Below are 13,583 nucleotides of genomic sequence, written 5' to 3'. Positions count from 1 at the left end.
CTGTGTCTGCATTGTGAAGATGGAAGCTGTTGCTATTGAGACTTGGAAGAACAAGGTTAGGTACAGGGACCAAGGTGGACTCTGCCGAATTCAACAGAAGCTCTGATGGACAGTCTGACTCTTTGAGAACCTTGGGCCTCCACACAGCCTGTGATAGAGGAATGTCACTGACTCTGCATTCAGATATTTTTCTTTAGAGCAAGTTGTCTGTTCAAGCCTAAGATTCTTGATGGGGTTGTTGTATTTAATACTGGGGCTTACACAGATGACCTAGTTACCCTGCTGTGGTGGATTATTCTAGGCTATTATGTGCCCTTTAGTAATCATCTCAGCTATCACTCTGATTGCATTACAAAGTGAAATATTAGGGGTTTTAGTCTTGAGAGCTTCTGTCCATATCTATACATGAACAGCTCACCATCCTCAGTCAGAAACTGTTTTGACAGAAAAGGAAATTGATCACCCAGCCCACCATGAACTCCATTGCTTTTGCTTGTCCTCCCAGTGATGTACACAAATATAGGTATAAGATATTATTGACAGGTTATATATCTGCTTGCCATTTTTATAAGGGAACTTCTTAGACACATCATATATTTATATAAAAACACAAGTACATTCTAATATTTTCAGGCATGTTAGCTAACCATCCACTCCAATCTCCACGTGGGTGAATCTTGCTTAACATAGCAAATGGATTCCTGTAAAATAATCTAGGATTTTTAAAAGGAAATATTTTCAGTGCAACAGTGGAACTTGCTATTTAAAGAAACCATGCAACTAGCTGCTTTGGAAATGAAGAATTCTTCCATGAAATGAATAATTCCTTTGATTTTTCAAAGATTGATTAAACTACACACCTAAAAATTTTTTAGTTGATTAGGATTGTCTAGAACAGTAGTTTAAGTAATAAAAACAGAACAGATAAACTTCATTTTACAACGAACAACACACAGAATGACCCGTGGACTGTTTATTGACTATATCCAGAAGCCCTGAATATATGCATTATTGGTATTTTATGGCTTTAATTAAGACAATCGTCTCTTATGAAATACTATAAAGTGCAATATTAAAAAAATTAAAAAAGCCAAAAGGCATCCTTTGTCCTTCAGTTTTATCCTGATGGTAAGAGTTGGAGAGTCATTGAGTTAACTGGCAAGGAATTTTCTGCCCTTAATTAGCGCATGCAATTTCATCCAGGAAATGATATTTCACTTTTCTCTTGTTTGTGTGTATGTAACATTATTTAAGAAATTTAGTATCTCTTTTGGCTAGCTGGGTGTTTTAGAGACCTGTCAGTGTTCAAGGTCTTCACTATTTATATCTCTATTATGAAGAAACTGCAACCAAAGAGAAAATTCCCATCCCCAAACAGCAGGAAGTGACCTTACTGTTTCTAGGAACCTACTGCACAAGGAAGTAAAGACACCATGGGACTCATAACAAGGGTTTCTCCAGTCCTTTCTCTGACTTCCCATTTGAAATGTCTTCCTCCCAGGATCAATGTAGGCAAGCACACACACACAGACTTGGAGCAATTTGATGTGGCTCCTTTCCTGTTTCCCTTTTGACTATATGGAACGAAGAAGATGCAAGATACAAAAAGAGCTGCAACCTCGACCTCACTGGCCCTCTATGATTACGCTGTGCCCAGTGCTTATCTTGACAACCAACTCCCATTGGATCCGTATTCAAGTCTACTGGTCCTTGGAAGGTATTTGCACTACTGTGTACCTCTGTGGTTACAGATTCTGCCTGCCATCCAACAGCAATTAGAATGCACTTCTCCAAGGATTAGTCATCCACAGGGAAGTGTGGTTGGGGGTAAAGGCCTAGAACTTTTGAATATTTACACTGTGACAACAGCAGGAAGAAAAGGAAGAGGAGAGAAAGGAGATGGAGGAAGAGGAGAAGGAAGAAGAAAACACCTAAACAAATGAACAAAAATTCAAGGATGCTTCTGATGAAAATAGGTACAGTGGCAACTTTTAACCATGTCATGGAAAAAGATCAAAAAGTGTTCAAAAGCAGTTGACTTCTGCCACAAAGGAAACACAGAAAAGCAAAGCAAACCAAACCAAACAAATAAAAAAGTCATCAGCTGTGGGGTCTTAGGGATAAGCTGGATGGGACTCTTCTGTCAGTGTCAAACATTGAACTTGGTTACACTAGGAACTTTTTGCTGATATCCCATGATGACTTATGGTCAGTGGTCCTTTGTACTTTAGTAACCAGCAGACAGATTCTCCCAGTGGAATCAGTCTCTGGTGGGAGCCCATGCAAGTCCACAGCATTCCTTCATCCTTAGCTACTTATTAATTTTCTAGCCCAGCCCATCAGTCTCTTAGGAAAAGTGCTTTGGCTTAGGCACCACACTTCTCCATTTAGTCCCTCATTGTACAATAATTTGAGCCCATGTGCCTAAACTTTCAGGACTAGGTTGATCTCTCAAAGCCTGGCTAGGTCATGCGTTTGTTTATCCGTTTGTTTGTCCTTTGTGTGGCCCTTTCTCCCACCCTTTCTTAAGAAAAGACTCACAAACAAGATTAAAGACTTTGGTGCCATTTAGGTAGTCTAAAGCGAGGTTGATTGTCTATGTGTGAGAAAGGCATGTGGATGCATGCTGTCTGGGCGGTCTACATGGGAAGCAAGCTACTTCCAGATGTAGCGAACATGAGCACATCTGTGATTGCACAGAGGTCTATGTCCTCCTTGTTGCAGCAACCACAGCCTCTGTGGACCCAAAGTGCCAAGTGACATGAGAGAAATAGCTCGAAGGTGCAATAATATGTATTGGATCTGAGCTGGCTGTATTTCCTTTATTGCTTTTCTTAGCTATATATTTCAAAGAATACGAAGCTGTGAGATTAAAAAGGACCACAAAGATCCAAAGGCAGTAAACTGAACTCAGACAGAAACTGGGGCAAGGCACAGGTACCTTTCTTTCCTGAGTCCTTCTTGACATGTGCTTTTCAAATGAATGTAGAATATGTATAGACTCTCGTAACTGTTTAAAAATGTCTGTTATTCATAACCATTTTAAACACCATAGATATATTTGGTTGCTTTCTTAGGAATCCTATTACAAATAAATTATCTTCTCTTTCCCCCTCCCCCTTTGAGTTTTAAATTTTTCTACCAACTCTCTCTTAATGGGAAGACCTTGTCTGCTAATTGAAAAGAATGTCGTGAGAGGCATGGGAATTGAGGATGACAGCTTCAAAATTATTAGGCCAAGTGAATACATTAAGAGTACGTGTTAGTTTCTATAGAATGCTTTTTCTGGAACAGACCTGCAGTCTGTAACTTGCTACTTGTTGGAGTCCCAATCTTTCTGGGGGCAAGGAAGAATAGAGTTTGTGTGTGTGCCTGCACACTCAAGTGTGTGTGCATGTGTGTTTGTATGAAAGCCCACCAAAATTCTCTGAAATGCTTCATTCAGACAGGCATCAAACCCTATCAAACGCTTCAGTGCAATTCTCTCAATAGAATTCTTTAAATTCCATCTCCCCCTCTGACTGGCCAGTAGCTCTAACAGTTGCCTCTCCTGTGATCAACGTTCTGTTAAGGTGGTCTGGGTGTGGATAACCTTCTTTTACAGACATTATCTTACTTCATCTTAAGTCACAGAGGCATTTAAAAGATGTGGGAATTGGTGGTGTAGGGGAGTTGGCCAAGTCTCTCTGGCCAGGAGCAGATATATATTAATGTCACCAAAAATCTAATCACGGAGGCAGCTGTGTTTTGCTGAAAGGCCTCCAAACTACCTGACTCATGTCTTCCCTATGAAATAATTTCTAATGGCCCCTGTCAGAGGCCTTTGAAAAAGCATTGTCCTTGAATATGAGACGGTCCTTGCCTCTTTTTATGACACTAAAGTGAGGTTCCAGATATTCTGCATCATCTTCTGAGCTGATGAATAACCCCATCTCTGAGCCTCTGCACATGGACTCTGCCCTGCTGACTCTGTCTGGCATGTTTAGGTCCTGGGAAGTTGAATAACACCATTAATCTCATGCTTCATCCCATCAGAGACTGGCCAGGTCCAGAGGGCAGGTGGATGTGTCATGGACACTCTCAAATTCGAATCTAGGAGTTTCTATTTTAGAATCCTCAGTCTGAACCAAGTTTCTCTCCTGTTTCAGGGTTGCCTAAGGCTATAGGAGAGATGACAGCAAGCAAGACTGGCTTGGTTTTTCTCTGAGTACCAAATTTCCCATTTGGGTACAATTCCTTTATTTTAGGATGAGTGGTAAAATTTTGGGTTGAACTTTTGATATTATTTCATACCCTGCTCTGGAGAAGCAAAGAGACAGCAGTCTAATATTCTTCTCCCATGCCTCTTGTTGCATATTTTTACTTCTCTGAAAGCAACAGGGACACAGCTGCCCATTCCCTACATTCTGTGGGTTGAAGTGTTTGAATGGTATGCGAGTGTTTGTGTGTATATGTGCACAGAATAAAAAAAAAAAAACCTTTTGTTCAAAAATGTTCACTTTGGTCAGTGTGCATGAGTTTCCTCTTCCTTGCCTGTCAAATCTGATGCTCTTTGCTTTGGGATTCCAAGTGTGATTGGACCAGTAGGGTGATGCCACCCTGGATATTGTCTGTCAGCAGACCCAGTACACTTGCACACACTGCCATGCAAGAAAGAAATTGGTGATGACCTAAGTCTATCCTGTAGGAAGCAGTTTTACAACGATGCGAATGATCCCAGGACAATATATGGCCACATAGCCACACACTCCTCAGACAAGGCAGCAAGGGCTAGCAGCAGATAGATGGTGCCTGCACCTCTCAGGGAGGGGGGACACCATGACTTTGGGAATGTTGCCTTCTCAAAGCAACTTTGGTTCAGGACCACAATGCTTCCTATGAAGCAGAACTCCTAGCTCTTAGGCACCTGGGGTGCTTCCTGGCTTCTTGGTGAGGAGGGGATAGTAATGATGGGAGAAGATATTCTCTGACCTTTCTTACTTTACAGTCTATTTGTAGTTGGTTTTTAAACAAATTATCCGTTTTCAGCAATAAACCAACCAGAAATCAGGATTTATCCGACAATCATCACGCTCTTATCTGAGCAGCCAGGACAAGAATCTGAGATTTTTAAAACTGAAAACTCACTTTTCCTTTGCCTTTCTCTGTAAGGAAGCAGCAACCCAGATACTTGCCCCATACAAAGTCCAACCCTTGATAAATGGGGCATGGATTTCTCTTTCGCCATTGAAACCCCAACTCTGCAGTGTTGGAGAGACTTGAAAGCCAATTTCTTAGGCGGCAGACCTTTTTATTTCCTGTGTCCTCAGGGGGCCGCCACTTTGAAGTGCCTTTTGCCTAAGAGTGAAGAGAGGTGATGGGCTTGCTCTGCCTGCTGTTGCCCTGCTCTGTAAATGGAGGGTTTGTAGATGGAATGCTGAACTTCAGCTGCAGTATTGGGTTACCCGACCTTTTAAATTCAGCTTTGAGTTCTGCATCCTGCCTGCCTCCCTGTGTTAAGGGGTGTTCACAACAGTCCGAATAGGCATAGTGCCAGATCAGGGCATGAATACGCAGCGACATTCTCCGTGCATGATGTGTGCTGATTTACACTCGGGGGGGGGGTGGTGGTGGTGGTCACCCTCTCTTCACTTTTTCAGTTGATTTTAAGGAGAAAGTATGGTTTAGGGAAATGAAAAACTCTGCATATATTTTTTTTCAATGTAATTTGCTGCCAGCCAGTCCCATTTTCTACTGAAATAAACCTTGTAGAAGTCATACAAGATGTCAGACAGAGCTTGGGGACACTCAGTGAATGAGATGACCCCATGTGAAGCTGAGCAAGATATCAGAGTGACTGCTTCCAAGTAGTGTAAAGAAACGATGGAACATGTACGGTCTCCACTGTGCTTGGAATGCTAAAGTTCCAGATGGGGTTATGATGGGAGGCAGGATACAGTTGTTGTATGGGTCTACAGACCAAATCCATGACACAGGACTTGGAAACTGTTCTGGGGTGGGGGGTGGGGGCCTCTGCAAACAAACCTGAACAGCCTCAACCAAACATTGCCAGACTTTAGTTTATATCTCCTGGGAATGATCTGTAGACACTGCAGCCCTTTGTGACTGCACTGAAAAATGCTCTAAGGAGCTATGCCCTTATGTTCCCATTGGGTGGCAACCCCCACTGAGCACCTCTGCTGGACGGTGATTTTCAGCACACATCTCAGCGCTCTTGGCAGGACTTTGGACTGTGTGGGAGCCCTTGGCATTAAAACATGTCAGATGACAATCATGGCTAAGATTGCCCTTGTTCTTTTGATGATAATGGGCCGTGCACTGGAACATGATAGGTTCAGTTTATATAATTTTTGCTGTCCTAGAAAAGCACTAATTTTGTTTTTCATTCATACCATCTACTTGCATGCTGGGGCATTACAAGAAAACAAACCAAACCAAAACTGCCCAACCCTCATCAGACCCCTCTCCTTGCCACCCAGTCTGAGTGTCACCTGTCTGATGGAGTCCCGAAGGTCTCAGAGCACCCCAGTGGGGAGGAGCCAGGTGATTCTTTTTGGCTTGTGAGAGTATTTTAGAGGTTCTAACTGGGGCTCCTATAGACTCCCTCTATTAAGCTCTCCTTCTGCAAAGAATTTCACTAAACTCAGTACATCCAAAGCAGGCTAGAGACCACAGCAAAGAGCACTTTGCCTACTGATTCTGTTAATTCAGCTTTTGCACTTGAGGGGCAAAGCACAAACTGAAGGTTGAAGGTTGATGCCCCTCTTCAAATAGGTACTATAAATATACTAGTGCTATCCCTGAAAAGATGCATTTGCACTTAAATATATGGTTTTTAATATATATATATATTCTTTCTGTTTGTGTACAGTTATGTATTAATCTATAGGTATAGGAGAAGAGGTATAGTACAGAAACAGGCAAGATTTGTATGCTCATGTGTATATATTTATAATATTTGTATTTATATGTATGCATAGCCTCTGTCCTCTATTGTGTCATCACAATGAATGTACCTCCGACCAGCGAGGAGTACCTGTCAGTGGTGATGGAGGTCCTCTTTGCCTCTTACACGGAGTCCTTTCATCAGGCAAGGGTGAGGTGCCTGTGAAGTGAATGTCCCCGTAGGAATCCATCCTTCCTCCAACCTTCCAAGGAGGGATACTTGCCTCCCAGGGCTGTGCACAAGCTGCCTCTTCTCAAGACTGCAAGGAGCCTGGAGCCCAGAGCCGGGAGGGACCATCCATGCTGTTGGTTTAAGATATGGCTTTTCCACTAGATGGAGACAGGGCACACGAGAACTTTGTCTTCCAGGAGGACGCTGACCACCAGGAACACGAAGTAGAGGCCAAACATGATGAAGCCGAGGATTTTGTTCATCCGCCATTTGCAGAGGGCGATGGAGAGAATGACAAAAAGCAACATGATGAAGAGGAGGACGATGGCACAGAAGAGGCCATTGCTGCTGACAGTCACTGGGCTGAATCTGTGGATGATGGTGTAGAGGAGCCAGGGCAGTGGGAGCCTGAGAGGAAGAGAAGCAGGCAGGAGAAGAGGGACAGGGAGCAGTCAGGTAAGGTGAAGAAGCACTAGAGGATGCCTGTCTATGATTTGAGGAGGGTGGCATTTTAGGGTCTCTAGGACAAATGATTGGCTCAGGAAACTATGTAAAGAAGTAGGTGGTGGGGGGGAACCCTTGGACACTTGTCCAACTTCCTGACTCGTTTGTTCTCTAGTGGACAACATCAAAGAGGTGCCTGCTACAGGTGACCTCTGAATTAGATTCAAATTAGTTTCTGTTTTCTTTCTAGAGGAGATTACAGTGTGCTCTCAGTCCTAAAAGGTGAACCAAAATTTGCATGGGGTGAGGGGAGATCAGGGCATCAGAAAAAGGATACAGGCATGAGTGGTGAAAACAAAGAAGAGAGCCTCTAATTTTCAGAATGGAGACAGAGTAAGAAGGACCTAAAATGCCATAAGATTGTATGGTGGTGGTGGGGACCAAGGGACAATGTCGCAGTTTGAAGTTTATTCTGGGAAAGATATATGGTGATAACCATTTACTAAAAAAGGGTCTTGGGTGGGGCATAGTGGCACATGCTTTAATCTCAGAACTCAGGAGGCAGAGACCAGCTTGTCTCTGTAAGGTTTGAAGCCAGACTTGTCTACAGACAGAGCTCCAGGACAGTTAGAACTACATAGTGAGATCCTGTCTCACTCTGTAGTCAAAAAACCCAGCTAACTGACAACCAATTAACCAACTAACCAACCAACCAACCAACCAACTAACCAACCAACCAACCAACCAAAGGGTCTTACATTTATAATGAATTTTTAAAACTTTACTATAGATTTTCCTATTAGTTTTCTTGCTTTGAGCTGACTTTTGAAATCTGACAACAACCATTGTTTCCTAATCAGAGTGCTGACTTTGACAATCATGAGGAAGAATAGTTGTTGGGAACAAGTAGGAGTTAGTTAACTGAGCCTTGTAGGTAAAGAAACATGGCGGGAAATAGTTGGTTCCTGTGGTATACCGCCCTCTGGAGGCAGCTCTGAGGCATGCAGCCAGGTCCCAGCTGAGCCTAGGAAGGGTCAGGTGTGCTGGGTTTCTGGGGTGTTGGGGAGGAAGTAACCTTTTGAATCACAAAATTTTCTAACGGAAAAGCAAATAGGACATAGCATGCTTTTCCTTCCTTCCTTCCTTCCTTCCTTCCTTCCTTCCTTCTTTCTTTCTTTCCTTTTTCTTTTTATAAGCTAATATGAGTGGCTGCATTATGTATGCATTTTTGAATTCCTAGGCCTGGCACGTGTAGACACATAGGGGTGCTATGCTGACTTAGGCAAAGCTCAAGTGATTGACACCATAGTCTGTGATGTTAAAGCAGATCTTTGTTCACTAACACTTCAGTGCATCGTGATGGACCAAGGAACCCAAAACATTTGACTTCCACTAAACTTTGTACTATAAAGCTGTGTCTTGAACATGCCCGAAAGGCCAGCTGTTAAAGGTTTGGTCTCCAGCCTGAGGCTCTTGGGAGGTGATGGAACCTTTAGGAGATAGGGTGGAAGGAAGGTAGGTCACTGGGGCCATGATCTTGAATGGGATTTTGGGGCCCTGTCTCCTTTCTGTTGTTTCTTTGCTACCTGGCCACAACGAGGTACACAGGCCTTCTCTGCCATGTGCTCCCACTGTGACACACTGGTTACCCAAAGGCCACAGGTTGACACCTCTGAAGCCATGAGTGAAAATAAATGTCTTCGCCTTTAAGGTGATAGAGTTTAGATATTTGTCATGGGGTAGGAAGCCAAATAGCCCACAGTCACACTTATACACATGCACAACTGATTTTGGTAAAGTTGAGGCGGGTAGCACTTCTGATAGTTTGTAAAACTATTTGAGGAGTGACACTTCTCACACCTCTTGATCTGTCAGCTCTGTTTTCAGTGAAGAAACATAAGAGAATGGGCTACAAGTGTGACTTGATTCAGAAAAATGATCACTTTTGCCTTATTTGAGTAAAGAGTTGGGGATCTTTTTGTAATTTCTAGCAGCAAAGAACTAGTTAGATCGTGAGTAAGCCAATGTAATGTTATGTAGCTATTTAAGACCACAAGCTTAGAGATCTGAGCTACAGAACAGCTGGACAAATGTGTGACTAGCATGCAAGGTGCCCTAGCGTCATTTGCTTTGCCTAAGACAACATAGTGCTGTAAACCCAGCACGTGGGATGTCAAGCCAGAAGAGTCAGGAATTCAAGATCATTCTCTTTGATACAGGCTGCCTGAGACCATGATTCACCAAACCCAACCAAGCCAAGCTAAGCCAAACCAAACCAAACCAAGCCAAGCCAAGCCAAAACAAGCCAAACCAAACCACAAACTCTGCAAGCCATATAGTAATAACAGGAAAATACTCATGATGTAATTTTACTTTAGTCTTTCTTTCATTTTTCCTTCTTACTTTTATTTTTGAGACAGGGTCTCTTGTAGCCTAAGTTGGCTCGAACTTGCTATTTGGCTGACTCCTGATCCTTCTCCTTCCACCCCTCACATGATATCTATTTATTGAAGTACTAGGACTAAAAGTAGAGCCTTGTATATAATTTTAATTAAAAAAATGAAGGGCACTCATCAAACTAGCGAGGTAACTTCAATCATGTAAAATGCACATATTTTGAGTGGGTGGCAGATCACCATTCATTTTTTTATGTATCTTCTAAAACCCCATCTACTACTTATGTGTGCAGAAGGAAATGTAGGTAGGACTGTGGAGAAAATTTACATTCACTATATTGTTAATAACACACTCAATGTAATGATAATAAAAACATAAAATTGAACAAAATTTGAGAAAATATTAAAATATTAAAATATTAAAAAAATATTTTGTCTGTTAATGCTGCTTTAAGGGATTTATTGTAATGAAATAATGCCTACAATAGCATAAAGCACAAGAAAGAGAAGAGCTATTGAACGACACTGGTTAGGCTGTGCAAGAGGAGACACACTGGAAGTCAGATTGTCAGTTCCAAGGGTTATGAAAACACCGAGCAGAACGGTGCGCGTGGCCTGCCAGGTTACTAGGAGAAGCCACTTTGTGCCAGGCCTGTGTGGCTTTAAGTTGGAAAAGATAAGTGCCGTCCAAGAGAACAAAACTGGATATTCTCTACAACAATTATTAAATATTTGCAGGAGAAGATAAAAGATAAAGGTCTTCTGGTAGCAGACTACGGGGCAGAGGGAGGGAAGATTATATGATTTCATAACACCCAGCAAAGAACATGTTGTAATTTGTTAGAGTACACACCTTTGGAAAACGTGACAAACATGTCCATCTGAATGCTTAGAAGCCTTAGACTGTAGTGGGCTCTTTCTTTTTCACACTAGAACATCCTCCCTCCTCCCCACTTACTGGACCCACTCAGGTGAGTGTGAATTTGTGAGCAGCAGAGTTGACAAACACAGTTCATCCTAGAGCAAATTCTGTGAAAACACCCTCTATCTGTTCCTGTGATAAGCCCTTGTGAGATGCCATGCACTGGACAATGAATGGGCTAGGCTTTGGTGAGTTCATTAGGGGGATGTTTGAAAGGCTCACAGATCGGCAGGAAGAAATAATCATAGTGAGGATATATAATATGCAGAGTCTATAAGAGCAGGAGCCCTGGGGGTTTGACAGGCACTGGAGAGACAAGTCAGAGTTTCCTGTAGACAGATGAGGAGGCTGTTTAATGGGCAGGCAGCAAAAGCACAAGGCCCTAGGAGAGAGCACCTTGGTCTCTGACAGACGATTCGGATGTTGCAAAGTCACAGCTGGAGTTTACTATGAGACAGAGTGCTTGCCCTCTGAGATCCTATTTTAATCCCAGCTATCTCATTCACCAGTTACACTAACTCTGTGCCTTCTAGTTTCCAAGCAGAAATGAGGTTGATCATACATAATCCACATGACGGTTGCGTGTTTTAAGTTGCTAACTCTAAGCACTATATGAACAATGACAGATGCATGTATAATGGCTTAACTGAAAGGAAAAAGAACACCCTTCAAGATGATCAATAAGAAAGTGGGTGCGTTTTAGTGAATTTCCCAACTTCAGGGTCAAGAGCCCTGTTATCCTGAAAGCATAGAGACTCTGTGACTTAGCTTCTCAGGAGCTGACATTCAGGGTCATTTGTCAATTACTTTTGACGAGTTATATGAATGGGAGAGATAACAGAGTCCCTGCCAATCTGGCTCACTACAGATTATTCCTCCCAAGAACTCCAGTTTGTTCAGGTTGGAAAAAAATGTCTTATCTTCTGCCTTTCAGAAACCCTACGCTGCCAGAAGTTTTCAGGGAAGGAGAAAGAATGTCAATGTTGGGCCCAGGTGTGAGTAGAAAAAAAAAACCCACCAGGAAACTACCAGAGGTATCCCAGTCTTTCCTGGACAGTGCATAGTCATACTGTGTGCTGAGGGTAGTTATGTAAACAAAAGTCTTATTTTCTAGACCACTCTGTATGTAAGTATTTGTTTTTGCTGGTCATAAAAAGCCAGCTGGTTCAATGGAACAGGTCTCCCAGGCTTAAGTTCAGTGGGCACTTGGGAAGTTTTGGGTTAGAGGACCAGCTCATGTTTCTACAGCTTAGAAGACAAAGACAGAAGTGGAGTTGGTGCGCATGCTTCTAGAACATTTTACTCACCCCACAGTGATGTCAAAGATGTTGCTTCCAACAGAGCTGGATACAGCCATGTCCCCCAGGCCCTTTCGGGCCACTATGACACTGGTGATAAGATCAGGGATAGAGGTCCCAGCAGCCAAGATGGTCAGACCCATGATTTCTTCACTAATGCCGATCGTCTCTCCAACCTGAATGTGACAGCAGGGACAAGTGTGAGGGTTGGAAGTCACAGACCCCAGTGTCACTATGTGACTCCTTTTTAATGAGCCCTGCCCTTGTTTTGGGATAAGTGCCGATACAATAAAAATGAACAAGCCGTAATCAATGATAAAGGAGTTTATACAGCTTTAACATCCATACCCAGGAAGTCAGCCATGTGCATATGAAGATTAAACAGGCTATCTCAAATAATAACGAGTTGTAGAAACTCTGAGTTCAGCCACCATACTGTGTCTTCTCACACAGCATAAGGGAAGCTGCAAGATTCATTTAAAAAGTCAATAGACTTTGAACCTAAGGCTAGCACCTGACAATGGCATCAAGTCCTAGGGCCCTTTAATCTCTTACTGAGTGTTAAGCTAGTCTCTCAACTTTTTCTTAATGCCTCCACCACTCTTAAACACCTATAACCTGTATTGTTTCCACAGGGACCTTGGCAGTCAGTGGGTATACTCAGGCTTGGAAATATGAATCTAAATCAACAAAACAGCTCCACATCAAGGAATCAGAGGGCCTCAGGCAATTAATAACAGTTCCTTGTACAGTGTTCTGATTCTTGCATTCCTAGCCATCAAGTAGGGATTATAATACCTACCTTACAAGGAGATTGTGGGCTAAGTGATGGTTTGTAAATAGTGCATCATTATTGAAAAATGAGAAGGTGCAGTATTCTATTTCATCAAGGTGTTTATTTAAGGCTGCTGAGCTGTGGTTGAAGAACTGGTCTAGCCTCACCTAGAAGCTCCATCCATCCATCCATCCATCCATCCATCCATCCATCCATCCATACTGGAGAATCAAACTCAGGGCATTGCACATGCTAGGCAAGTATCTACCATTAAACCACACACTCAGTCCTGGATTCTTTGAGACAGCATCCCACTATGTAGCCTAGGCTAGCTTTGAACTCAGGATCCTCCTGCTTCTGTCTGTTTCCTAAGTTCTGGGACAGTGATTGTAAGCCACCATACATTATTTCCTTTATTTCTTCAAATACTTTGTTTTGTGGGGATTTAAAAAAAAAATTATATGTTTTTCTGGTGCTGGTGAATCATTGGTTTCAAAACTTTTAGACAATGTTTTCCAATAGTCGAATTTATGACACCCACAGCATTTTTCGAAACATTCAATGGGCAAAATAACACACAGGAATAAATGTTTTAGGGAATAGAACACTTCTTTCTAACTCTCTCTCTCTC

At 42.5% G+C, this 13,583-nt stretch overlaps 1 protein-coding gene across 9 annotated transcripts in view; it reads right to left on the bottom strand.

Annotated features, from left to right (window-relative positions):
• The window catches only part of Slc24a2 (solute carrier family 24 member 2), a 245,733-nt gene that overhangs the window by 7,638 nt on the left and 224,512 nt on the right, over nucleotides 1–13,583 (bottom strand). For 8 of the 9 annotated variants that reach the window (XM_029476317.2, XM_029476319.2, XM_029476320.2 and 5 more), the window contains 2 exons: nucleotides 12,187–12,353; nucleotides 4,465–7,525 (listed from right to left, as the gene is read on the bottom strand). In XM_029476317.2, the coding sequence (XP_029332177.1) occupies nucleotides 7,276–7,525; nucleotides 12,187–12,353 (417 nt within the window). In that variant the 3' untranslated portion in view covers nucleotides 4,465–7,275. Of the gene's footprint in view, nucleotides 1–4,464; nucleotides 7,526–12,186; nucleotides 12,354–13,583 lie in introns of those variants that run through there. The other variant, XM_085839192.1, reaches the window with a different exon arrangement.

Source organism: Mus caroli, unplaced genomic scaffold, assembly GCF_978045245.1.
Source record: "Mus caroli unplaced genomic scaffold, Mus_caroli_1 scaffold_6, whole genome shotgun sequence".
NCBI classification, from domain to species: domain Eukaryota; kingdom Metazoa; phylum Chordata; class Mammalia; order Rodentia; family Muridae; genus Mus; species Mus caroli.
Note: the sequence above shows the minus strand (reverse complement) of the source record. Positions and strands in the feature narration are given on the sequence as shown.